At 41.2% G+C, this 26,738-nt stretch overlaps 3 protein-coding genes across 3 annotated transcripts; 1 reads left to right on the forward strand and 2 right to left on the reverse strand.

The window, feature by feature from the left end:
• Positions 1-35: 35 nt before the first annotated feature.
• On the reverse strand, positions 36-5,051 carry LOC121611658 (thiosulfate sulfurtransferase/rhodanese-like domain-containing protein 2). Its single transcript, XM_041944307.1, has 9 exons — positions 4,668-5,051; positions 3,550-3,839; positions 3,237-3,345; positions 2,952-3,071; positions 2,700-2,805; positions 2,407-2,522; positions 1,849-2,007; positions 1,535-1,673; positions 36-1,410 (listed from the first exon to the last, which is right to left on the reverse strand). Exons 1-9 carry the CDS (start codon positions 4,803-4,805, stop codon positions 1,181-1,183), a joined length of 1,407 nt encoding a protein of 468 aa, XP_041800241.1. The 5' UTR covers positions 4,806-5,051; the 3' UTR covers positions 36-1,180.
• Positions 5,052-5,141: 90 nt separating this feature from the next.
• LOC121611522 (nuclear cap-binding protein subunit 1) lies at positions 5,142-14,560 on the forward strand. Its single transcript, XM_041944114.1, has 23 exons — positions 5,142-5,305; positions 6,126-6,214; positions 6,468-6,568; positions 6,657-6,813; positions 6,891-6,998; positions 7,424-7,545; positions 7,700-7,769; positions 8,268-8,483; positions 8,596-8,693; positions 8,789-8,852; positions 8,951-9,061; positions 10,201-10,265; positions 10,365-10,427; positions 10,542-10,616; positions 10,857-10,960; positions 11,113-11,235; positions 11,699-11,801; positions 12,336-12,429; positions 12,544-12,647; positions 12,808-12,925; positions 13,022-13,162; positions 13,773-13,886; positions 13,991-14,560. The coding sequence occupies exons 1-23, from the start codon at positions 5,272-5,274 to the stop codon at positions 14,102-14,104; spliced, it is 2,388 nt and encodes a 795-aa protein (XP_041800048.1). The 5' UTR covers positions 5,142-5,271; the 3' UTR covers positions 14,105-14,560.
• A 701-nt stretch (positions 14,561-15,261) lies between these two features.
• On the reverse strand, positions 15,262-26,738 carry slc49a3 (solute carrier family 49 member 3). Its single transcript, XM_041944075.1, has 10 exons — positions 26,318-26,738; positions 22,701-22,859; positions 22,049-22,265; positions 21,472-21,548; positions 20,925-21,062; positions 20,255-20,371; positions 19,864-20,016; positions 18,367-18,524; positions 18,024-18,127; positions 15,262-17,258 (listed from the first exon to the last, which is right to left on the reverse strand). The coding sequence occupies exons 1-10, from the start codon at positions 26,477-26,479 to the stop codon at positions 17,098-17,100; spliced, it is 1,446 nt and encodes a 481-aa protein (XP_041800009.1). The 5' UTR covers positions 26,480-26,738; the 3' UTR covers positions 15,262-17,097.

The following is a 26,738-nucleotide window of genomic DNA, read 5'->3' on the forward strand; positions in this document are numbered from 1 at the left end:
TTAAATAACGCTTTATATACCTATCTCTACTTTATTTGGACTCAACAAGTCACAATACTACCTCGACTCCTCATTTCTGCAAATAAGTATTTGCAAAGATATTTGCACAATGCACAAATTGTAGGTTCACAATAATACTATGATGACATGTAAATGCGTTTTTGTCATCAAACAACCAACACTGACATGTAAGAGTGCTGCGTCACTTGCTTTTGAATATCGCCACTTCAGAACAGGTTAAGTCTTTGAAAATGATATGTCAAACAGCTGTTACATTTCCCTTTTAATCTTTACCCAAATAACAAAAACAAAAATGAAAAATCATGGTACTATTGTGTTGTGTTGTGTTATTTTGTGTCTTTTTTTTTTTAATATAGTCCACTATGGGCTTCCATACTTGCATAAAACATGTAAAGTAAAATGATGTGAAACTTTATCTTTATTCATGAGGGCTCAGGGATTAATATCACTCATGCTGAGATCTGCTGAAAGTAAGACTTAACTCTACACCTGGCATTACTTGAGGCCTGCTTTTGCATAGTTTCATGCAGACAGGCTTACACTCAGATAAGCTGAGGCGAAGCCTGTGAAAAATGTGTCATTCCAAGTAAGGCACACAGGTGTGCTGCTGCATGTGGTTTGCAAGTGTTTTAGTGACACTTCTAGTGTCAGTAACCTGCTTTGGTCAGAGACTGCATGATCAATATGTATCTACTTTATATACAGCATAACTTCAAATAATTTTAATTTGACATTACCATTACTGTTCGGAACAAAAAAAACATAGCACTGATTTTGAAAAATAAAGAATAAGGAAACTCCCCCCTTCTTTTTTAACACAAATACACACATAGCTTTCATATCTACATTGAGGCATTCCAGTTTTATGAAGTTCTTGTAATAAAAGTCATTGATTTTGCAGGTGCATTCTTACATTTTTGCAATAAAAGATTATAAAGGTTTTTTTAAATCAAATATCAGATTTGTGGATGGCTCTGTCTGTCAGAGCAAATACAGTGAATCTGATTTAATTTCCAACATTCATATAAAAAATTGGTGGATTTAAAATACACTGGACACCCTCCACAAATTCTAGTTGTACATTCTGATTAATATGCCAGGACAGGCAGCATTTACATGTGGCTGCAAGCACTGATGTTCAGTCAAAACCTTTCCATCGCTACACATCCTGAGGGATCCTGGGACGTCCACCAGTACACTCGCACTCCTCTTTGTGATGCAGAACAGCGGGGGATGCCTTGCTCTGGGCTTGTCCTTTGTCCTGGCAGGTGGGGCAGCAGGCGGTGTGTCCGTCCTGCCTGCAGCCCGAACAGGACAGAACCAGCTGACAGCAGAACTGGGTGGAACAGAGCTCGTACTGGTCCCAGGGACAGTGGCAGTACCTGCAGTCTGGACAGAGACACAGAGTTATTTACAACAACTAAATGTTGGTGTTTATTAATGTTTTCTGATATGGTAGCACTCTCTTTTTATCATTCAACATGCTGATAAGGATCTTTGTGCACACACTAACCTGAGATGATGTCATTGTTGGAGGAGATAGCGTAACGTTCATCAAACACAAAAAGCTTCCCTCGATAGAAACCCTCTGGAAATCTCTCCAGATACTTGTGGATTCCACCTTTCAGCTGGTAAACCTCTTTACACACATCCTACAGGTAGGACGATGCACAAGAATTTTCAGTGTTGGTGGCAAATGTTGCAAACATTCTGCATTCGGTGCTAAATATATATTATTATATATAATAATAAAAGCCAGTTTCAGAAGCTGCTTCACTTTTAAAAAAAGGCCATTCTTTAGTTCACCTCTAAGACAAGCTGGCTTACTTTCGAGCGGAGGTAGGCAGAGCCGCGCTCACAGCGGATCCCTCCTGTGCAGTACATTAACACCTTCTTGTCTCTGAACAGTTCGAGGTTCTGGTCGATGTAGTCTGGGAAGTAGCTAAACTTACGGATGTTTGGAGCCAAACACTGCGTAAACTGCCCCTGGAGGGAAAAAAAATATATCAGAATGGCAAACATTGGCATCTGGATTTTGTCCTATTTGATTATAATGGTTATGCCTGCCGTTCTTACTGGGAATGTCAAAGGTCAAAGTAAAGAAAACACAGCTGAATCTAGCAGGAATTCAAGAACATTTAAATGATAAGTTCATAAAAAAAATATTAACATTTTCTACTTAATACAAAGTTGGTCAAAACAACAGTACCAATGGCTCTTTGGCGGTGTATCGCTCTTACTGTAACAAGTTAAACATAGTATTTTTTTTAAGGCAGCTTGTGTCGATTTCGCACAAGTTTAATATGCTAATAATTTTAATATTACTGTATCTTGTAGAACATGAGCAAGTCAATGTTTTTGGAGGAGAACTGATATAATACTTACAATTTTACTCTCATAAAAATTGCGGCAGTCCAAGAGGATGGTGTCATTGCACAAATCCCCTTCAGCCAAAAGAGCCTCCACTTCTTTATGAAACTCCTCTGGCTCTAAATGAACCCCTGAGACGGGGAAGAACATTGAAAGCAAAATAGTAACATTGCAATTCCTATCAATGTCTGTATGTGTAACAAACAACAAACCAGAAATAACAGAGCTATATGCAATAGTACCAATGGTGGTAAAAGTAAGATTTTACTATCGTATTAAATTAGTATTATTGATTTTTAGAACTCTACCTGCCAGTCGGTAGGAAATAACATCAGGATCCACTCCCATTGGGACAATTTCCTTATAGACCCCGACCCTCAGGTCTATAAAACACTCTGCACCGCCATCACTTGTCTGAAGAGAAACACAGAGGCACGCATGCTCATGTACGCAAACACACACTTCATATATATATATATATATACAGAAAAACTATGTGATGTGTTATCTAATACTCAAAAGGCATATCTGTATATTCTTTTATCCAACTTGAGTCTGACCTTAAAATCCACCTTATCCATCTTAAAGAGAGGGTGTGAACACATGGCGTCGATGTAAATGTCAGTGGCCATGTTGGTGCCACCAACTGTTCCATTGATGCCTTCAGTCGCCACCCTCACCTGGGGAAGATGATCATGATAAATTTCAAGAGGAGTGTGAAACTGAATTTAATGTTGATCCTTCTTTTTCAGAATTTTAGAAACATGTCAACAAATCTTTATCTGTTCTCAGTGTAAACACTCTGCAGTCTCCCAGCTGGAGGCAGGATAAGAGAATTTATTTACCTTGCCAGTTAAGTGGAGTTTCTCACACAAAGCTTTCTGCCAAGCACAGATGACATGTGGATCTTCCACTTGACAGTAGTGATAATAGAGCAGAACCTTCCCAAGACCCCTGAGAAGAAGAATTACATTGAGAAACATCAGTATCTATTTAGAAACACGTTTAAAACACAAATTTTATAAATCACATCTGTTAATGAAATCATATGCTGGATTTCCTCTTTAAAGTTCAGTTAAAAGACATGGACATCATAATGAAATGAGCTGTGCTGTACTGAACAGATCTCAGAAGAAAGAATCATAATTTGAACAGTACTTTTGAAGTTGTTCCTCAGAGATGTGACCTGTCTCGGGTATCCATGCAGAAATGTCCGCTGGCTCAGCTTCACGCTCATTCGGCTGCTGTGATTCAGATTCTTCTTCCAGCTGGCTTAACAAATGCTCATATGCGGCCTGTGTGAGCTGCTGTGTTTCAGCATCATGAGTCCTGGCCACATGTTTGTGAATGGCGGAGTGTTCTTTAAAGGTCTGGCTGCAGCAGCGCCAAGATGTGCTTCCTTCCTCCTGATGGTCATCCCTCTTGGATGCCACAAAAGCAGCAAATGACTGTAGAGAAGAAAAAGCATAAAGTGATTTTAAATAAAAAAAATGCATAGTTAAACTGTGTGAAACTGAAAAATTTATATTGTGGTTCCTAACCTTGCTTGTGCCCCATAATAAAAAGCCATGTCTCCTTTCAACCCCCTGTTAAAGATTATGACCTCCGCCAAGGAGGACATGTTTTTGGTACACTGAGTAGAATGAGCCAAAGAAGAACCCATTAAATTCTGGAGTGGATCAGAATCATGGGGCAGATACATTTTATTTTTTACCTTCGTTAACGTTGTGAGATGGCTTTTTTTTTTTCCTTCAAAGTGCTTTACTCTGTTGTCCATGTGAGATTTGGCTTTGGCGAAATAAATCCCAGACATCTTAAAAGCCAGTAGGTGGTTGTAAAGTTCAACAGTAACAAGACGTTTTTAAGAATTTTCCATCTTCAGCGTAGCAATAATGCCATTTCCTCTTATTTGCTAGCCAACATATCAATACTGTTATAGTGACATTAAGCTAACACAAGTCAATATAACCACACAGCTGATTTATCGGTGTAGCTCTAATTTGTAATTTCGATCTGTTAATGATTATATCTTATGTACACATGTTAAAGTTTTGTAAAATTTAGATATGTTATTTTTACAGAAATTGATGTTTTATAGATTAAATTCAGTACGTTTGTCTAGATCTGTCATTACCGAATCATGTAAATATGTGAAATTTGCCTAGAAAGTTGGATTTATTCACACCCATGTGCTCAGCTGTGTTCACTAATCTGCTGACGTTGCATGTAGTAAAAAACTAGGTCATACAACATGTTCAGTGTTTGTTGTCACTCACCTTCCTCCTACAGAAGCTATAGTACCTCCTTTGTGAGGCAGAAAGTTGTTTCTCCTGTTTTAACGTTAATCCATTAGATGACGAGATGTCAAGTTCCCAGTCCATGAACTCTTTGCAAGATCTATCTTCCGCTGCCATGGTTTTAAACGCTTTTAAAAAGACATCATCAACTTAGTTAGCTAGGAAACACTCTTTGGCTAGCCAAGTTACAAGATTCGTTAAAATTCAGAAGGAGCTTCTTCAGCTTTGTGGTCTGAACATGTGGGAGTAATGCATCGTAAAGCGTTCAATATTGACCAAACACTGGCAAATATTCCATAGAAAGTCTTAAACATGACAATATGCGAATGTCACATATCCAACTATCATCAAACGTGCATAAAAAAATCCAGCACTAAACATCGGGCGAAAAAAGACGGTGCACCTTCCGGTTGGCCCCTGACTGCCCCGGATGTGCATCACTTGAATCAGACCGCTATTATTTTTCTGCACTAGTAGCGGCCAGGCTGAAGGATCTAGAAGCTTGTTCAGTCGACTTACTGTTTTGTTTCATACTAATTTTCTTGTCGAATTACCTTAGTGCTACTTTTTTAACGAGCGAAATATGTCCAGGAGACGACACAGCGACGAGAATGACGGTAAGTGGACGATACGTGTGTAATTCAGACGTTAGGCTAACGAGTGGTGGCTACCTACCGTTAGCGTGTTTTCGGTAAGGTTAACGTTAATCTTGTGTTTGGTGCTTTCACGCATGCTGATTGATGGATTATTTTTACGAGGCCAGGCTTTACTCTCGTCATGGCCATCCAAAAATTGCAAAGGACTTCATATCTGTTGGTATCTGTTTTCGCAATCGTGGCAGGAAAGCGAGCATATTGAGAAAAGTGTGTTAGGTTTAACCGGTACGCGGTTACCGTTAGCTGCTATGTTAGCTACTGTTAACCTGGGTAGCTAATAGATATGGGGGCGGTAACCCAGTGATGAGAATAATACTAATACCTCAATGAGAGTAGTTTTTATGAAATGCACTAATGCCCATCTTATCCTTATAAGGTTGTGATCCACTGACTTGGGGCTGATTAAAAGTTTACTTATTGATTAGTAGTTAAAATCCACCCTAAAACGGAATTTACATTGTGCATCTTTAAATTGCGTAATTAACAACGTTAACGTTACCTATGGCTAGAGTCGCTAGAATCCATTGACAATGATTGACTCCATTGATAATCTGGATACGTTGATACAATATATTCTACCTCTGAATCGGTGAAATGTCCCTGTGGGGAGAGACAACTTCAAAATCACTAATTAAAACTTGCCTATGGACTATTATGTAGTGTGTTAATTCTGTTTTAAGGTGGATTTTCCCCATATTGGCTGACCCTGAGTTATTGTCTCAGCTGATGTTTCTGATTCCATTCACTCTGTGATGATTTTGTGACTCGTTTACCCCTCCAGGAGGTCAGGCCCACAAAAGGAGGAGAACATCTGAGCCAATTGAAATTGAAGACCGCCTGGAGTCACTGATATGTCGTGTGGGGGAGAAGGTAAAGAGTCAAGGCCGGCAATGTACTGTAATTACATCAACAATGTTCTGTTCCATCTCACTCTGATCCAAATGGCTGCACTGCTGTACCTCTAAAAACAATCACCAAAACAAAGAGTATGGCTTTACTGACTCAACAGTGAAGTGGTTTACATTAATTTGCTCCCTAATTTCATGTGGCCCCTGGCACCCAGTGCGGACTAATTTTTAGTTGATGAGTTTGTTAGACGTTGCAATTTCATTTGTCTTGACAGAGTACATCATCCCTGGAGAGCAACTTGGAGGGCCTCGCAGGTGTGTTGGAGGCTGATCTTCCAAACTACAAAAACAAAATCCTGCGCATTTTATGTGCTGTGTAAGTTCATACCAGTTCTCAGCGTTTTACTGTTTAAATGATCCATGTTTGCATGGTCGTTTTTCACGGAGTCATCTTTTGTTGACAGCGCCCGTCTCCTACCAGAGAAGCTGACTGTGTATACAACTTTAGTTGGCCTCCTGAATGCCAGGAACTACAACTTTGGGGGCGAGTTTGTGGAGGCCATGATCAGACAACTCAAGGAGACACTAAAAAACAACTTGTACAATGAAGCTGTTTACTTGGTAAGATGACTTTTTATAAGATCTTAAGCCCACTATGCTTACACTTTGTTCCTTTTAACTCTGTGTTCTTTTTGTAGGTGCGTTTTCTGTCTGACTTGGTCAACTGCCATGTGATTGCTGCTCCTTCAATGGTGGCCATGTTTGAAAACTTTGTCAGTGTTACTCAAGAGGAAGATGTACCACAGGTAGGAAGAAGGCTGAGGCAGAATAATACTGACATTTTGTTCACTACACTTAAGTATCAGAGAAATCCATGAACTTAACTTAATAACTGCAGTCATGGCAGCAGTGGCGGATAGTGGTGAACCGTAGGTTAAAGAGAGTAAAATGTGCAAAATGTTTGTTATAAACAAAACATAATTATAATCATTATACTAAAATGTGATGCTGGTTTAATCACACAGATATGTTTACACCTCCTATATCCTCAAGAATGTGCCAAAACAATCCTTGACTTAAACACCACCTAACTTTAACTTAACAGTAAAACTTGTTTTATTGTGGAAAGCGCCTTGATTTTCAGTTCGCTCTGCTTGCAGTCCTGCTTCATGTGGAGGTTGAAGTGATTAGGATTTGATTTTTTTTTAAGAGGTCTTGTTCGTGTCCCCAGGTTCGGTCAGACTGGTTTGTGTATGTGGTGCTGTCCTGTCTGCCATGGGTCGGTAAGGAGCTTTACGAGAAGAAGGATGTTGAGATGGACCGACTTCTCAGCCAGATCGAAGGCTACCTCAAGTAAGACGTCTGCCTTGTGTTCTGCTCATTAGTGTCATTTGGTCTGTTGGTCTCTTTAGTTTTTGCTAAAATTCTTGTTATTTGTTCAAAGCTTTAATCAGCAATGGATTCTTTTATCAGTCAAGTTCATGTCACACATTTCTACCGTTTTTAGGGGGCGAGTAAAGACACACGTTCCCATGCTGCAGGTGTGGACAGCAGAGAAGCCCCACCCCCAGGAGGAGGTGAGAGCCAGATGGAAGAACTACATTTCTCCCTTTATTGTTTAGAAAACGTATTGAAAAATGTCCTACAATCTCTTTGGTTTCAGTTTTTCACGGTGTCATCTTTTGTAAGAATAAGTAGAATCAGAGAGGGAAGAGAGGAATATTTTCTGCTAACAACTGGTACCATTTTAAGTAGTTTTCAGTAAGATCCTCTCTGTGGGTCTCTCTTCTAACGTACCTGAACTGTCCATTGGTATTTTGTATGATATTAAATTGAAAGATTTTGCATGAATTCACAAACTAGCCTTCTGGTTAGAACAATTCCGTGACTTTTTCTGCTCTATCTGCTTTGACCTTGCTGATGCTAGCTTCACCTTTAGAGCTATTACAGCGGCGGCTGATATTTCTGTTCTTGAGATCAGAAAAGGTGTGATGGTCTGGCATTTGCAGAAGCTTTTTAGCGTGTGTCAGTTTCTTAGCACGATGTTAAAATTTTACCCCCTCTCTCCCTGTCAGTACCTGGACTGCCTCTGGGCCCAGATTCAGAAGCTAAAGAAAGATCGCTGGCAGGAGCGCCACATCCTTCGTCCTTACATCGCCTTTGACAGCGTGCTGTGTGAAGCCCTGCAGCACAACCTGCCCCCCTTCACCCCACCGGGCCACATGCCCGACGCCCAGTACCCCATGCCCCGGGTTGTCTTCCGCATGTTCGACTACACCGATGCCCCAGAGGTGCTTTATGGCTTGGCTTTGAAAAACACACATCACTATGTCATTGATTGAGTTTTTCACTCTTAATTTTTTTTGTGCAAAGTCCACAAACTTTTGTCCTCTTCATCTTCAGGGTCCTGTTATGCCCGGCAGCCACTCAGTGGAGAGATTTGTCATAGAAGAAAACCTGCACTGTATCATCAAAACTCACTGGAAAGAGAGGAAAACATGGTGGCTAACAAACTCGGTCATGTTTCAGTTTTGTCTGAATGTTGAAAACAGACTTTAACGTTTTAACGTCTCTGATTTTTCTTTTTACCTTTCAGTGCTGCCCAGTTACTTAGCTATCCAGGGAAAAATAAGATTCCACTCAACTATCACATCGTGGAGGTATACGCATTTTTAACAAACCACTTGCTGACAAGTATGAATAATTAAATTAAAATTAAAGGCTGATTTAAAATATTTATCTATTTTTCTTTTTTCAGGTGATCTTTGGAGAACTTTTCCAGCTGCCTGTTCCACCTCACATCGACGTCATGTACACCACGCTGCTTATTGAACTCTGCAAACTGCAGCCTGGATCTTTGCCACAAGTTGTATCCTTGATTGTTTGTGTCACTGCAGTTTATGTCAGTACAATTTTCCAACAGGCTTTAAAATGTCTGAACTCTTGTCAGAACTTGGTTCTGAGGGTTCGTGGTGTTGTGCTGGTGTGTTTGACTTAAGTGTCCAAAGCTGCTGCAGAAAAGAGCATAAAGAAACTGCACACGCAGCTCACAGATCTTGAGACTGTGCTGATGATAGAGTGGTGTCTGCAGACTAGAGTCTGCAGTGTGGACAACTTGTGGAATATCTTGATTTTCATCATTTTAACATGTTGTCGGAGTTAAACCTGTTATTCTCATTGAGCCAAGTGTGTTTTGTGTTTTGCTTCAGCTTAATTCCTCTCTAAGTAACAGGAATATTTACTTTTATTCCTTTTTAGATTTCACATGGTGACAGATTTTATTACTGGGGCCTGTGTGGCTGAGGGTTAAGATGCCGACCATGAACCACATTGCAGTGGCTTCGAATCTGGTCACATCTCCCCCTTGTTTCCTGGAAGTCTCTCCATTATTGCCATCTAATAAAGGCCAAAGAAACAATTACAAATATTTTTACAATGTTTATCATCAAATCAAATGTTATCAGTCATTTAGACAAGAGCTGTGAACCACGATATGAAAATTTAGTCGCGATACCATTATATTGAGAGACAGAAACTATTTAATTACCACCACAACCTAATTAATTATATGAGGATATCAAACATGTTATCACTATGAGTACAATGGACCAGTGTGTAGGATTTAGTGGCATCTAGTGGTGAGGTTGCCAACTGCAACCTACTGAATATCCCTCGCTTTACGGTGCCAAAAACAGGAAAGGCTCTCTGTAGATCCAGTGTTTGGTTTGTCTGTTCTGGGCTATTGTAGGAACATGGTGTCTTTGTGGAAGAGACCCCCTGTAGCTCCCTCTGTAGATATAAAAGTCTTGTTTTGAAAACAGCAGTTTTTATTTTCAAGTGATTAAAAATGAATGAAAGCTTCATTATGAATATTATTGTCCATTTCTGCCAATAGATTCCTCTAAATCCTTCACACTGGAACTTTAAAGTGCTCAGCAGAGTTTTTAACAATAACAACTACAAAGTGTTCACTTTAAAGGAGACTATGCCTTAACACCTGCCTGTTAGTTGGCCCAAGCCACAGAGATGCTGTACATGAGACTGGACACCATGAACACCACCTGCACAGACAGGTAATTTCACTGCACGTTAACTTCACTGGACAAGTGAACAACTTCCTGTCTGTGATTTAACACCGTCATCTCATCTTTCCATTTCCTTTTTATTTCCAGATTAATCAACTGGTTTTCTCACCATTTGAGCAACTTCCAGTTTCGATGGAGCTGGGATGACTGGTGAGTGATTCTGTGATGGACAGAGAGAGCCTCTGCAGCTCCTCTTTATTCTTTTCAGTTGAAAAAAAAAAAACGCTGCACAGCTGACAACATGATTGTGTGTCCTCTGTAAAGGTCTGACTGCCTGGCTGTGGATCTAGACAAGCCCAAGCCCAAGTTTGTCAAAGAGGTTCTGGAGAAGTGCATGAGGTATTTAAGTGTTATTCACATAAGCTTTTAAATGTGGATCCTCCCTCTCTCTCATGTTATGAAGCTGAAGTGACTTTAGAGGCAGTGTAACTGAGGTAACTGAGGGTTAAATGTCTCAGGTAATGCTTAGTTCCCTTTATTCATATGCCATTAGTGTCTTTTTTCCTTGAAGTGTAAAGTTTTCTTTGATACTTTAATCTGGAAAGTGTCTCCTTGAACTAAAGTTGTTTTTCCCTGCAGACTTTCGTACCACCAGCGTATAGTAGACATCGTCCCACCAACCTTTTCGGCACTCATCCCAGCCGAACCCACCTTTATCTACAAATACCAAGACGAGAGCGCCTGTAAGCACACGCATAATGTACATTTATCTACCGCCAGAGCCTCTTAATTATGGCTCCTTTGTCAGCCCCGAGTTGTCCCACAGCTGGTTACGTCTCTCTGTAACCAGCGTATAAGTTTGAACTCTTAACAAAATGTCACTTCTGTCTCACAGCTTCGTTACCAGGTTACGCAGTATCCATCACCGTGGCAAACGCCATCAAGAACCGAGCATCTAACGAAGAGATCCTGTCCGTCCTCAAAGAAGTGCCCAACCCCAACCAAGAAGACGACGATGGTTACTCTTTTTTTCTTTTTGTTTTATTTTTGATTCCCTTATTGTTGGCAGTTTTCATATTTTTCTTGTTCATGACTTTTTACAGACTGACAAAGTAAAAAAAAAAATCAAATATTAGGCTCTGCATGAAAGTAGGAAAACAATCATAGAAGAATAAGTGATGGCATGAGTCATTTGTTTGGCTGAGAGTCCTTCAGTAATCATCTTTAAAAGATTTTCATATTAAGTTGTGTAGAAGACATTACCTCTCACTGTTCCAGGTGGGTGGATTACTCAACTTCTGTCAGTTCACCTCACAAAGTCCAATTTTCTGCTTTTAAATGAAAATGACATTTAGCCGTTATCAGCCAGGCGTTTTTGAGATTTACGCAAATATCATGTCATCCTTTTGTGTAAAGTCACCTATTCACTCTCATTACTTTGTTCTCTTTCACTTCTTTTCACTCCTTTCTCCTTCTTCCAGATGAGGGCGAGAGTTTCAACCCTCTGAAGGTCGACGTGTTCCTGCAGACTCTGCTCCATCTGGCTGCCAAATCCTTCAGCCACTCCTTCAGTGCCCTCGGCAAGTAAGTTCACCCGCCGTGAAAAACAAACGCTTCACCAGCTCTCAAGTGTGTCTTTCCCAATACAAAGTATAAATGCAGCTGGTATTTGGTATATTGAAATTATTATTCATTCAGCCATTTCGCTCAAATATATTCGCTCAAAGCACAACGTGGGGCTTGCTGGTCATCCACTGTCCAAGAATGCTAAAACAGTGGATGTATGTATAATACATCCAGCTGTTATTAAAATCACAACGCTGTCTGGATTTGCAGATATATTCAGTGAAGTAAAAATGGTGTTTAAAAGTTGATTTCACATAAATTGTCAGTGCACTTCACTATAAAAAGTAGAGCTTATGTAGCACAATCAAGAAAATAAGTTCCCCTAAATGTAAAAACTAAAACTGAATCTGAAGAAACCACAAAAACAGAACTGTACAATATTTAGTGCTAATAAAGATTATCATTAAAACTCGACCCATGACTAAAAACATGATTAACATTACACTGAAGAAATCGAGTCCTGCTGGCCTCACCTGCATCCCATTCCTCCAGGTTCCATGAGATCCTGAAGAACCTGACAGAGAGGGACGAGGGCAAGCTGCACATCCTCAAGGTGGTTTATGAAGTGTGGAGGAATCACCCGCAGGTATGAACAAGCAGTCAGATAGGAAGAGCTTCAGACCTGAAAACAGACCGTGTGGGTGTTCATATGTGAAAATTTGAGGGGGAATGAAAGTAACGCGTCTTTGCTGCGTCGTAGATGATCTCCGTGTTGGTGGACAAAATGATTCGGACGCAGATCGTGGACTGTGCTGCTGTCGCTAACTGGCTCTTCTCTCAGGATATGGCTCACGAGTTCACCAGGTGGGATGTGAGACATCAACACATTTAACAGGAGGAGGCGCTCCACATGAGGACAGGGTCCATTTGTTCCAGGACGTAAAAATCGATGCTCTGTTTTCTGCTTTATTTTTTTATGCTTCTATATAAATAGAGAATAAAAACAAGTCTTATCCTCGTCTAGACTTTTCATTTGGGAGATTCTGCACTCGACCATCCGAAAGATGGACAAACACGTCCAGAAGATCCAGCAGGAGTTAGAGGAGGCCAAGGACAAACTGGAGAAACAGCAGCATAAGAGGGTAATTTTATCCACCATGTAATGTCCATCAGGGTCACGTTAGCTTATAAGAAATGTCCATTAAATCTCTCTCTCTCTCTCTCTCTGTGTGTGTCAGAGGGACAGCGGTGACGATGAGGACATGGACAAGGCCAGCGAGGACGAGGAGGGCCAGTTGGAGGAGCAGATCGAGAGGCTACAGGAGAAGGTGGAGTCAGCTCAGAGCGAACAGAAGAACCTCTTCCTCGTCATCTTCCAGGTACTGAAGGGGGGCGAGGAATCGTAAATCTTAGACCAGGACAGCAGGATTCTAGCAGGTCTCGGCCAGTTTTCCAGAACGACGTTTATGTGTTTTAGACTTTGCATCGTTTCTGTATTTGCACCGTTGTTGCTTTTAATGCATTTGTTTTGGCTTTCTGAAGCATGTCTTTTCATTTGCAGCACGTTTCCGTTGTATTTGTTCCAGATTCTGTATGTGTTTTTGAATTGGCATCATTTCTGAAGCTGCAATACGTTTCTCCTAATGGAAATGTTTTAGACTTTTGCAGAGCATTTGCCCTTATCAGCCACCGTATGAAACAGATGTTGATGTTGACATCATCTTGGTGTTCTCTCTTCTTCTGCAACTGTTTATCTTGATGTGCCAAACTCTTGCTATTGCCATGGCAGTAAGAATAGAAAGAGCATTGAAACACATGACTTTTCTTCTTTGGATGGAAACCTGGTTATAGACAAGAGAGGAAAATGATCTGGTTCAAACTTCATCGTTTATGCTTTTATCTTGGAGACATTATTCCTTGTTTGGTCCCGTTTGGTGCAGCTTTAACTGACATTTGTTTGCACTTATTTAAATGCTTTTCCTCCTGCAGCGTTTCATCATGCTGTTGACGGAGCATCTGGTTCGCTGTGAGACGGGCAGCGTCGACATCAGCACGCCGTGGTACAAAAACTGTATCGAGCGGCTGCAGCAGATCTTCCTCATGGTAAAACAGTCGTACACACACACACGCACACGCGTGCGCGCTGCAGGCAGTATGTTTGACGTTAGTGTTCCCTCGATGACGTGCCGTCTCTCCTCGTTCTGCAGCACCATGTGACCATCCAGCAGTACATGGGAACCCTGGAGAATCTGCTGTTCACCGCAGAGCTGGACCACCACATCCTGGCCGTCTACCAGCAGTTCTGTGCCCTGCAGCTCTGAGAACACGCTGACATGCGGGATCGGATCAAGTGAAATGTGTACTTGTGTTCACACAGTACCTGTGCTAAACCTACACATTAGAAACTACCAGCTCTTGCATCAAGAATCTCATCACAGTCTTTATTTTTAAATTTACCTGTTTTGTGTTTGGTGCCATTCGAAGTCGCCCACGCCTGAGGTCGGCTTTCACAGTAGGAATTCAAACAAGAGTCCGTTTGACGAATCCTGTCATTAATTTGCTGTAGTGTTCCTTTTTTGTTTTGTTTTTTTCTTGGTTTTGAATTTTGTTCATTTTTACATCCTGCTCTTATTCTTCTGAATGGGTCTTTTTAAAAACCGTATGAACTGTCTAAGTCCAGATGGAGCTGGAGAAATTATCATAGGAGAGATTCTAGAGAGCGCTCTACTTTTTTATATTTGTTTTATGTGGAATTGGGAAAGAATTAAAACTCTCCAGAGTCTTTATCCGCCTGCTTGTTCGTGTCATGTCATTTTCTTCACCTCTACCTCCTGTTTGCTTTGTCATGATCTGATGATGCAGATTCTCTGAAAATAGATGGAGGAATCCAGATAATCCAAAAAATGTGTTAAGATATCCCTTCAGGCACCATGGGTGACCTTCCCACTGGTGGTGCTCGTTCATGGATAGAGCACGATAGGCTACGTTACTCACGAGCTGAATTCACTGTAAAAGAACGGCAGTGAAACCTCAGACAAGTCAAAGCTGTTGTTTTGTATTGTTATGGAGTTGCTGTTTCAGATTGTTTAGTCCAACATGCTGATAATAATCTCATATTCCTTTTAGAATTAACAGAACAAAGTTTTAGCTTCAAATTTCTCTCTCAGCAGTTTAACATTTTAAAGCTTGAACCAGCTAAAGTTTTATTTTTTCCTGACAGAATAATTACTGAAATTATATCTGATCATTTTTCTTGTGACAGTCAGACCCGTGGTGGTCTTCTTATCGTAGTAACTTCCATACAGGTGGCGGTCAGTTTGCTGAAGCTTCTCCCTGGAAGTGGCCACATGAACAGCTAACAGAAGTGTCAAAGAGTAATTTTCTAGTTTCAGTATCTCATGGTGGTCTAAACAAGACAAAAGACAAACACACACATACAGTGCAAGAATTAAACATAGGGAGACGGTGCTGAATACTTCAATACATTTTTATTGATATTTTAAGGCATTAAGACAGAAAACTTTGCAGAAACTACCATTATTGTGCACTTGACCTTGAAGTGAGAAAGAACTTTCTGTTCCCGTTCCAGATGTGTGCGTCTGTTACAGATGATCAAATCTAAAAACATTGGAGGTGAAATCACACACGTCCTCTGTCGACAGTTTACATGATTAAGGTTCATCAACTCTCTAAATCTAACATCAAATCTTTGGAAAACACAAAACAAGGGAGAATTAAGTGTTAATAAGTATAACACACTGATAAACATGGTGTACAGATGTGCCTTTCTTACCATCTACAGAGTCTTTATTTGCATCAGATCCACCAGTTTGACAGTTACACATTCAGGAATGATTTTATTGAATTGCACACAACCCACATTCGTCTCCAGAAGGCCTCACAAGCTTCAGACCCGTCGATCCACGCCTGCAGTCCTTCAGCTGGAAGCATTTTCACAAATTTAAGGCAGTAACAATTAATTCAGTGCTGTTATTAAGAGCATTTGTCTCCACAACACAATGACACACTTCAGAGGATGATTAGCGGTACCACAGTATTACTGACACAGTTGTTGACAGGAAACAGCTTAGTTTCAATTCCAGGTGGTCGGGCCTGAAATCCATAAATTCAGTTTCCAGAGACCTGCAGACAAGCTGATAAACATGTGGAGTTATTACGTTTTATTCAGCATCTTTTATAGTGGTTTTAGTACAACAGGAGACACATGTGCCAGTGATGATGCGACAAAACTGTCCTATCAAGCCAAACTGCATTAGAGTAGTGAAAACAGTCAAGACCAGGTCTGACTTAGACATTTCCTTTAACATGTAAATTATTTAGAAATTAGTCATTATAAAGAGGACATCTAAAAAGCAAACTGTCGAAGCGAGAGCCAGATCCAGTTCAAGGCAGCTGGAGAGATCATCGCAGCTAGCCAATAAAGCTAAATGTACTTCTCTCCCGAGCAGTTTGCTGCATTTGAGAGCTTAATGCAGAAGCTGAATCCAGCCACAGAGAATAAAACCAGCTGAACTAGACCTGCTGAAAGGTAACCAGCCCAGCTGAGCAGAAGTCGCTGCCATCTTCGCTTTAGGCAGTTTTAGTTCATATCTATGTTTAAAAGTAATCAGTGTAAAAACAAGGCATTACATCTAGCTTACGTTTGAGCTGGAAAACTTTAAACTTCACCTTTTCTGTAGTTACAGCTCTCTGTACATGGAGTAAAGTCCAAAAAGACTCTGCTGTTCTTCAGTGGCAGAAAACAGACGAGAACATGACGCAGCTCGTACATCACTTCATGAGTTTGCTTCTGTGAGGGCTGAAAGAAATCCTGAAGCAGGCAGATTCAGCGTACTGAAGGATGGTGGATACCTCGGTCATGTGCTCCAACGGATTGTTTTTGGTTTGTCTTTATTTAAGTTTTGTAGAAAATGTACTTTTCTCAAAACCAAGAGAGAATGCAAAAATCACTGAAATACACTCGATCAGTGTAGGAATGTTAAGCGAACTGCTTCCCCAGCTAACTGGGATTTTCTGGCCACTCAGGGCTACAAAACAACACACGAATCTCCTCCCTACAAACTACTTTTTAGTGTAAAAGTATACAATCTTTCAATGCATTACAAGAATAGATTCTCCATTTTTGGAATGATGCTTTGGAATGTCCCAACCTGACGTACCAAAAAAAGGCCCCAATACCGTAGAAAAAAATCGAATCAATTTTACGCATGAATCTGAGGTCATGAAAACAACCTGCAGGTGTGATCACACCCATAATTCCCTCCGTCTCTGTCGTCACGAGCCTCCAGCAGGTTCACGTGTCCGCAGTCGGAGCGTGCTCGGCGTTCGTCGAGCAGCTGCTCCGCCTGTAAGTCGCTTCTTCCTCGGCCTCCAGCCGTCTGTATCGTGTGTGGAAGAAGATCACGAAGCAGCATGTGAAGAAACTGCACAGTCCTGCCATCACCAGCACGGGCACTGAGGGCGAGAAACGTCCGCGTTAAAGTCGAACTCCAGGTCCCAGGAAGTCTACATCCTCAGCAGCCTCAGGTTACAGCTTTAATGTGAGTAAATGTTTGATTCTGAAAACACTGGTATGTACATATGCTGCAATAATGAAAACACACTGACTGACTGTGTGAGTGTGTGTGTGTGCTTATATGAGGGGGCTGTGTGGTGTCAAAATAATCTAAATAAAACAAAAACGAACGTATACAGTTCATCTCCTCAGACAAATCATTTCTACATTCTATAATGTTGTTATAAATAAAATATTGGAAATGTTGCGACTCAACGACGTCGTCTTGTAGTTCTTATCTGAAGTTCTTGTTTTTTTTAATCTTTACATTAAATGTATAAAGATGAAAAAAAGGTTAAATGGACCAAATCAAACAGCTCAAAACTTTTCGTGGAAACTTGACAGTACAGCTGCGACACCAGTGTCACTATTACTAATTCAAACGTTGACATATTAAACAGGCCGACACTCACATGTGAACAACTGCTCAACAACACAACACTATGAGGTGAACGTACACAACTGGAAACTTCCTGCATTTTGAGGAACTCGTGCAAAGTTTCCTTATGCACCTTAAAATATTTTTTATTTCAACACCCTCTGAGGGTAATCTCAGAGGGTATTAAATCTCTGATCTGAGGTCAGGGAACTGCACACACGCAGCTCTCGCTCAATGAGGCTGCCTTTGTTAGACGCTCGCCGTGGTTTAACATCACATGACCTACCCCTCCAGCTCAGGACGGCGTCCCCACAGGTCGACACAGGAGACTCTGTGAGCGGTTTGGTCAAAGCCTGAAGGAGGATCATGTAGAGAACAGACTGAACCTGTCTGGAAAAGATCACAAGGAAACATGAGTTTAGATCAAACACCACGACGAGGTCCAGGAACTGATCAGTGTCCATTCTGAATATTTAACATTTATACAACACCATCTGCACCACACACAGCATTTCTGTTCTTTCTTACCCGCTGGGACTGTGGTGCCTATTTATTTTCATTATTCACCTGTTCGGTCTATAACTTTCTGTATACTGTGTGTACTGGATGTTGTGCTCAGACTGTAGTACCCCGATACAAAGATGAGTCCGGCCGACGTGGCTTCTCCGACGGGGTACGAACACTCCACAGACAGCTCCATGGCCACCGGGTAGATGGAGAAACCGAAAAAGCCAAACAGAGAGCAGGCGGCGGCCACGGCGGCTTTCTGCTGCTGCATCAGAGACACCTGAGAGGAGGAGAGCAGGTCGTAGAAAAGCTCTGAATATCAACAGGGCAGGAAAAACATCTCTGGAACAAAATGATGAGCGTCAAATGTCAAGCTTCATTAAGAAGTGCTCTGTGTACCTTTCCTTCCAATAACATCCACATAAATGTATAAATGAATCTAAATTAGTGTACATCAGTACTTCTTCTTCTTTTGATTGACTCTTGTTTTGATTCCTGATTGTTCAGCAGAACACTGAATGGATGCAGTTTTATTCTCCTGAATACTGAGTGCTGTACAGGGAGAGAATGACAATAAATCCCACCTCCAATGCTGAACCTTGACTACGTGGAGGAATATTTAAATATCCCTGTAGGTCCTGATGAAATGTCTTCACTCATAAAGTGCTTCCTCTGCTGAGTATAAATCCAGGATTCTGACCATAGCAGACCTTTTCTTTATGTTGGTGTCCTCTGGATGACCTCTCATACTGATTTTATTTATACTGTTCTCTATTGAGCGGCTGCATTCATAACGGTGAAATAAAGTAAGTGTCAAAACACGTTGATGAACAGCAGCCATCTTTAAAGTGTTTGCACATCAAACACTTCGGCGGTTCTTATTCTACCCCATCAGCTTCTGCCTCACACTGCAGACGTGCACGTAAATAAATGCACTCTAAATTTCTGCCAGGGAAAAGAAGTCGATAACGTCGGCCTGCGAGCAGCTTCTGTGAGCTGCAATCTTCCTGTAATATTTAACTTCAGAGGGTTTTTTTTCTTTCGGGAGCAGCAGATGATATTCTAAATGTTTACTTCTGTAGTTTTACACTCATCAAAAGTAAGATTTGAAAGGCATGTTCTTAAGCTCATGTGACAGTACTAACTTACTTTAAATTACTGCCTTGTCAACGCAGACACACGGATTTCTTTAAATGGGTTTTTTATCTCCATTCTCCAAAAAAAAAAAAGAAAAAAGAAAAATCAGTCTACACAAGCACCATTTCAAAAAAATCTCTCTCTCCATATGAAACTGAGTGCTGTCTAGAGGTGGCGATATAACCCTAACCCTAAAGCCACGTTGGCCTATCAGAAGCCTGAACAAAAACTATTACTGGTAAGCATCTACAGGTCCAGCTCATATACTACGAATCCGATGATGATGAAGGCACATCATCGCCTTCGCAGTAAACTTAATATTTGAAGAAATTAGTAAATGAACTAATATCCATCTCAAACTCCACCTGTGGTTCTCCTGCTCCATCGGCCCTGTTAAATCACTGGAAGGAGGCTCTCCCGTAAATAAACTGGAAACACAAACAGCTGCGGAGCTTTAAATGATTCTGGTCTGGCGTTCTCACCACTGCGAAGGCGATGCACGTGAGGGCGGTGAAGCTCATGTTGATCTTTGTGGCTTCGATGAACTTCTTGGTCTTGTCGACATAAAGACCAAGAGCGCCGGCGCCCACGATGCCAAACACGATGAAGAGAGCGCCACAGATGCCAGCAAAGTCCTGCAGTGATGAGATTTTAAAGGTTATTCAGTATCCTCAGTCACTTAAGATCACTTTGTACTGTCAATACCAATAACTGACCCCACTAACTCAGCACTGTGTGTGAATCCACTCACATTCACTATTAAATACGCCATCTGTGTTCCTCTTATTTCTCATTTGATACTAATTGGTCCAATTAATGCCCAATTGTTCCCCATGGAAATCAGTATGGCGTCTTTTCCTGCGGTGTACTTACATTGGTGTATCCTTGCACACACAGGATCTGCTCCAGCAGTGCGGAGAAGCAGGTGAAAACAGCCATGCCTGAACCGAAGCACAGCAGCAGGACGAGGTAGGCTTTGTTCTTCAGTAACTGCAGAGGAAACAGGCAAAAGGATTTAAAATAAGGTCGCACCGAAAGTATCAGCACGCACCACGCAACATAAACTGAGCAACAGAAGTGAAAATAAAAACAACCCCGATTGCAAAAAAGTTGGCAAACTGTTTAAAACATAAGTAAAAACAGAACACAGTCATCTACAAAGAACTGTGTTTGCTGACAACCGTTTTCTGAAGTGTTCGATGCAGTAACATCCTTCATACAATCATGTGTTCACGAAGTGGTGAACCTCGCTCCATCCTTGCTTCTGAATGAAAGAGCATTATCTATGTTCCTGTCTGTGTGTGCTTCACCTGGCTGCAGGACAAAGTTCCCCTTGGTGACAATGTTGAAGGTAATTAACTAATAGAGGCCAAATCTGCTTGATGCAGCTTTAAGTCTGAGTTTGTGTTTTAATAGTCTGTCTCACTGGTCAGACAAGCTGCAGAAAGGACTCCACATTTGTCAATCTGTATTCTAAAGCGTACACATGTACCATGCTGCAGTCCACCTGCATGTTCGTGTTTTCCACCTCCCGTGTCCTTACCAGTTTGAGCCCCTGTACGAACGGCTCGGAGCTGGAGGACTCGGCACTGGCCGATGGCGGCGTGGGGGGGGTGCTGCTCCGTATCCCCACTGTTGCTAGGAAACAGATGAAGCATGCCGGGACCGCATAAGCAATCAGCTGGAGGAGGGAAGAAACACACATAATGTGATGATAAATGGATGTTAGCACCTTCAATCAAAGACGATTTATCATCGTTAGCAGGTGAGGTGGCCAGAGGCACAGACACTCCAGAGTTCAGCTGTTGGAGTTTTCTGTAGTCCCTGCTTCCACAGTGGTCTGAGGAAATCCTCCAATTCAAAGCCAGCAGATTTTTAGATATTTTGAAAGTTTTGCCTTTATTGGACAGTTCACATTAGACAGTGAGAGGAAACATGGGGGAGGAGACAGGGGTTTCTATGTCTCAAAGACCACCCGTAAGATTCAAGTTATCTGTTATGTGCCACAAACCACTCATCGTCCAGGACGCCTGATTTTAATAATTAGGTTTAGCTCCTGCCGTGACAGACTCTTCCTGAGTTCCACCTACCAGAGCTGGGATCTGTGTAGATGTTTCAACCACCATGGGAGAGATGATGTTAGCGAGGAGGAGGCCCAGGGGATTGGCTGAGGAGAGAAAAGAGAAGTGTTATTGGGTGTTATTCTGGTTTCTGTCCTTTGTTAAGAATCAGTGCAGCCCTACTACACTTTCTGTTCCCTGTTTCAGTCGCCCCAGTTCTTAAGCTGTTTTCAAAGTGTTGATGACGACATGGACTATTTGAAAACTGTTTCTTCAAGAAATCATATTACTCTCATCTTTACATGTAAACATTCAAATTAAAGCGATTTGTTTTGCACTGGTTATTTATCTCTGGATTCAGCCTTCACTTCCTTTGCTGTGTGCACATTAAAAGTTTGCTGACATGTAAAAATGTAAGTGCTTCCCTGCACTTTACAGCACGTGCTGAAACTGACTCAGTTCCTATTTGTTACACAGAGCACAAAAACTGGGCCAACATGACATGAGGAAAAGGATTTCTGATGATTTCCACCATCTTCAGTTCCCATGTTACACTCCCAAAACCTTCACACACCCAGCACTCAGTAATGAACAGCAAAGCACTCACACATAGAGGCGATCATGTTAGCTGTGGCACGCTGGTGGTCAGGGAACCAGAGAGCTGCCAGCTTTGTGGGGGTGAAAATGATGAGGGGCTGAGCCAGGGCACCGAGGGTCTGGCCCAGCATCACTACAGGGTACAGGATTGTAAAACTCGGGGACGGCGGTGACCCACAGAAGCGCACCACTGCTCCTAACATGTTCAACCAGGATCCCAGAATCAGCTGCAAAGTCAAGATGGAAGGCAGAAGGTTAAAATGCTGCATCAGATTCAAAAAGTGATCCACACCCTATTCCTCCTTTGTCCTAACATCATTTCCAGTGCAGAGGGGATCCTCCCCAGGAGAGAGCCGTGGTTACAGCAAACGGAAAGAGCGTTTGTGAGCGTTTCATCAGACTATTAATATCTTCTCGACTTGTATGTTGACTGTTTCTTAACGCCACACTCTTAAAATAACTTGCCATTTGGTTACAGCTTTGTGTTATTGTTACAAACAACAAACCCCACATGCCACAGTTTGAATTGGCTCTCAGTGTAACTGTGTTACTAAAGACAGATCTCGCCCAGTAAAAAAACAAAAGAAACAGTAGAGTGCCACACATAAGCCCATTACACTGCATCAAGCAAATTACACACAGCCCCTGGTGATGCTTTATACCGTGATCCGTAGCCCGAAGGTGTCCAGCATCCATGTGGTCCCAAAGCTCAGCGGTATGGCCACAACCATGTAGACCAGTGACAACCAGTTGACTTCCTCCAGACTGACCTTCAGATACTGGGCAGACTGGTCCGCGACTGGTGCAAAGGTCAGCCATATCTGGGAAGATATGTGAAGAGATTTATTCAAAACTGAAATCTTTATCTGTTGAAGAGAAGAGATGCCTGCTCTCACAATGTGATCACTGAGGTTACTGTCTGCGTGCTGTCGTAACCTTATCTCTGAAACACCATGTAAACAAGAGTCCTGGTTTCTGTTATTAACACAGCTCCACTTCTACAGGAGAAACTTGATTTCTTGGTCATGTATCGTCACAAGTGGGTGTTCAGTGTTTGTGTGCATATACATGACACAAAGATCTCTATGGCAGCAGGGCAGAGGAATAAAATGACATTATTATTTGCAGTGCGTCCCTTGTATGTAAGATAAAGAACAATTTTTGAAATGCCTAAATCATTGGAGTTTTTACTGCTTAACAGTGAACTATTTGTTAAACTCACATTTACACTACAATGAAAAACGTTGTGCTCTTTCTCACTATAGAGCCTACAAAAATCCTGACATTCCCCAAATTACAGCCATAATCTGACTTTTCCAAATAATCAGATTTGTTTTGTGCAAAGGCAGCGACCCAGCATCCAGGTTACAACACTACAGCCATAAATCTTATAACAGGGTCAAGGACACCAAAATGTGATGGGGGCTTAAAGATGAAACTGAATGGGCAAGATCTTCTCATACACTAGTCGGAAGAATTACAAGCAAAACAATAACAAAAGTATATGTAGAGGAAAATGCAGCATGCACGGCTGATACACAAAGTGACTGAACAGAGTGAATCTAACCTGTAAACTAAACACTGAGGCCAGGATGAGGCAGCACCAGTACAAATCTCTGTAACGTAAAGTCATGCAGCTGGGTTGGTGTACAGATCTCTGATCAGTTGTTTGACTGTCTGATGATGCTTCAGACAGACATAAGCAGCAGAGAAGTAAGAAGAAATTGCAGGACAGACAGACCAGACTAGGTTTGAGATCATTAACAACACTATAAAAAGTGTGTATCTTGGTCACAATAATAAAAAAACAAAACTAATCTACAGGGTCTCTTTGAACATTGTTGTCTACGTTATGCATTTGTTGGTCTTCAAGAAGGCCTGAGGGCCAAAACATCATCTGAATAACACAGAAATGCACATGGAGCCAGAGTGTGTGACACTTCTTTCCGGCCGATACATCACTGCCGGTTCATTTTAAACTTCCAAAAACCAAAATCAGAATCTGCCACAAAGATCCAGTATCACTCAAGCCTTATTATATATCAACATAATGTATTGGATACAGGCTAACCCACACAGAAATGGATTAACCTTATAACAGCAAAAGAGAATGGGGATTATTTTGATTGTGGTTATCATGATCATTTTTAATTTTTGACCAATATTTTCGTTAAAGTACAAATAAGTGACCAATGGGCATATTGATTGTCCATAAAATGATAAGTAAATGATGATAGATCAACCAAAGAAAAGGTTACAAAAAAGGTATTTGGTGTCAGGCGTACATTCCCAGAAACGTAACGCCATGGAAAGAGAGGCTGGGTATCATTGGTACAAGCCACAATAAAACAAAAGAGTTTCAGTACTGATCAAAATCTCACATTGATGAATATAAACCACGTTTTTCTACATAAGTTTTTTAATGAAATAAAAGTAAAACCAAACCAAACTTTTCAAATGTGTCACATTTTAATTACAATTTAATAATACAAAGCAACCATTCAATGCCTGCCTCAACAAAATACTGTGTAAAATCTGCCAAATTATTATTAGCAAATCAGGAAATAACTCATCAAAAAAATTTGCAATCAAGCATTCAATGGCAGCTTTTGGTATTTGACAGTTTCATTACTCTCTATTTGGGTGATAACCAAAAAGTATTGGTGTTTGATACCCAACCCTGATGATAAGTAGCTTAATTGGCATTTCTCCACCTCCAGAGTTTTATTTTATTTCCTTCAAATGAAAAATGTGGTGTTGCACATTCTGTGTGCAGTTTTAGAAGTCTTTCCACATTACCAAGACACTTCCTGCGATTGAAAACTAACACAGAAAGTTAGTATGATTCTAAAATCTCATCCTAAAATAATATCCTTACATGGTGCAATTTACAAGACAAAAATCAACAGCACACCACAGGTTTTTGTCAATCACACCCTCAGTATGCTGCTAATGTCAGACAGACTGATGTCTAACTGGCACATCAGCTGTTATTTGCCACACCGTGAATGACTCTCTGCCAGCTGAGCATCCTTTGTGAGTGGGAACACCAGCCCCATGGAAACAATAGCTCCCATTGAGAGGATGAGTCCCATGGGAGCTGGAAAGAGGTGAGGGGGACGCTCAGTTTGCACGACTGAGAGGGGCACACTTGCCTCCAGGCACACTGTGCTTTACAATGACAACATCTCCAGGGAATTATATCAAGTTCCACCAAACATAAAGGGCAAACACATGTCATCCACCTGCACTGTTCACTACCTCATCTGCTATTTAACTCAAGGAAAAGGTCACAGAATTACAGCTATCCAAGTGAAGGACAACAAGCAGTCAACTAAAGGAAGTAGTTACAGTTGCAGCTACTATTTCCTTATGTGTAAAATGTGGCAACACAGGCCAGTGCATAAAGAGGTAAAGGTGTGACTCAAATGTTCATATTATAATATTAATACAACAGAATGCACGATTAAAACAGAGATTTCTGTTGAAGAACACATTTCAACCTACACCTTGCATTCCATAAAGGGCCGTTTGGCTGCTGGTTTTCTTTCCAACCAAGGAGGAGTACACCAGGCTGGACTCATTCAATCAGCTGATCTCAGTCTTCAGCTGATAATTAGATGACCTTTGACTGGTTGGAACAAAAACCTGCAGCCACACGGCCCTTTATGGAATAGTTTGGACATGCCTGACCTACACAATCTAATGGGAGTTCATCTAGGGATGTAGGGTCCACCTCAGAAAAAAAAAGCCACTTATGTTGAGTTTTCTTCGCATATATTTATTTTACTGGTAATCTTTCTAAGCAGTACATAAAATGATTAGAATTAGCTCAACCTTTACAAGCTGCAACATTAGTGATGCTGACACATTAATGCATAATCCTCTGATAATAAAATATGTATATTATAGCCATTCTGCGTGATGACTACTTTTACATTTGGTAATTGCAGCACACCTCAATGCTAATATTGATGCGCTTTAACCAGCAGGTGAGTAAAGGATGTGAGTACTTCTTCCACCACTGTTTTGTTTTGGAGTTTTTTGGCATAAATGAGCTTCCATACTATTAACTTTTAGTGTTCCTTATCTTGTTTCTGGTTGTTTTCTGCCATAAAAACAGTTAATTTAAATGGGTTTATATTTATTTAATGGCAGCTGTCAATTTTTGAGGCAAGCAGACGACTTTGGTGTCGGCTCTGGGGAACAGATCTTAACTTTGTTCTTAGCTAGCTAACTTCACCAACTTTCGCTAAACATACTCTGCCGGTTAACTCACCGTTGCGTTGGAGCAGTTTAACAGACACAACACCAGCAGGACGAACCACCTCCTCTTGTAAACTTTAAAAACCAGCAGTTTCTTCAGTTCGGTGTTTGGTGTCCTCGGAACATTAGAGGAAACAGCCTGAACGTCGGAGAAGGATTTCTCACCATCCTCCATTAGTATTTACGATGTCGGCGAGTTTACCGGTTAAGCTAGTTATGCTAGTAACGTTAGCTGACACTGTACAAACACTCGAGTCATTGCAAAGTTTATGTTTACGGTCACTGGGTCGGTTCAATCATAGCCAAATCCTTTACAATACAAGCTGTAAATCCACTGTGTTGTCTTTTGGTGGACTGTTAAGTTGTTCTATCTCATAAATTGACGCCTGGAAATCAGCTCAGCTGCCGGAAAAAGTCCGCAAACACGCCTTCAT

The sequence above is a fragment of the Chelmon rostratus genome, chromosome 9 (genome assembly GCF_017976325.1).
Source record: "Chelmon rostratus isolate fCheRos1 chromosome 9, fCheRos1.pri, whole genome shotgun sequence".
NCBI classification, from domain to species: domain Eukaryota; kingdom Metazoa; phylum Chordata; class Actinopteri; order Chaetodontiformes; family Chaetodontidae; genus Chelmon; species Chelmon rostratus.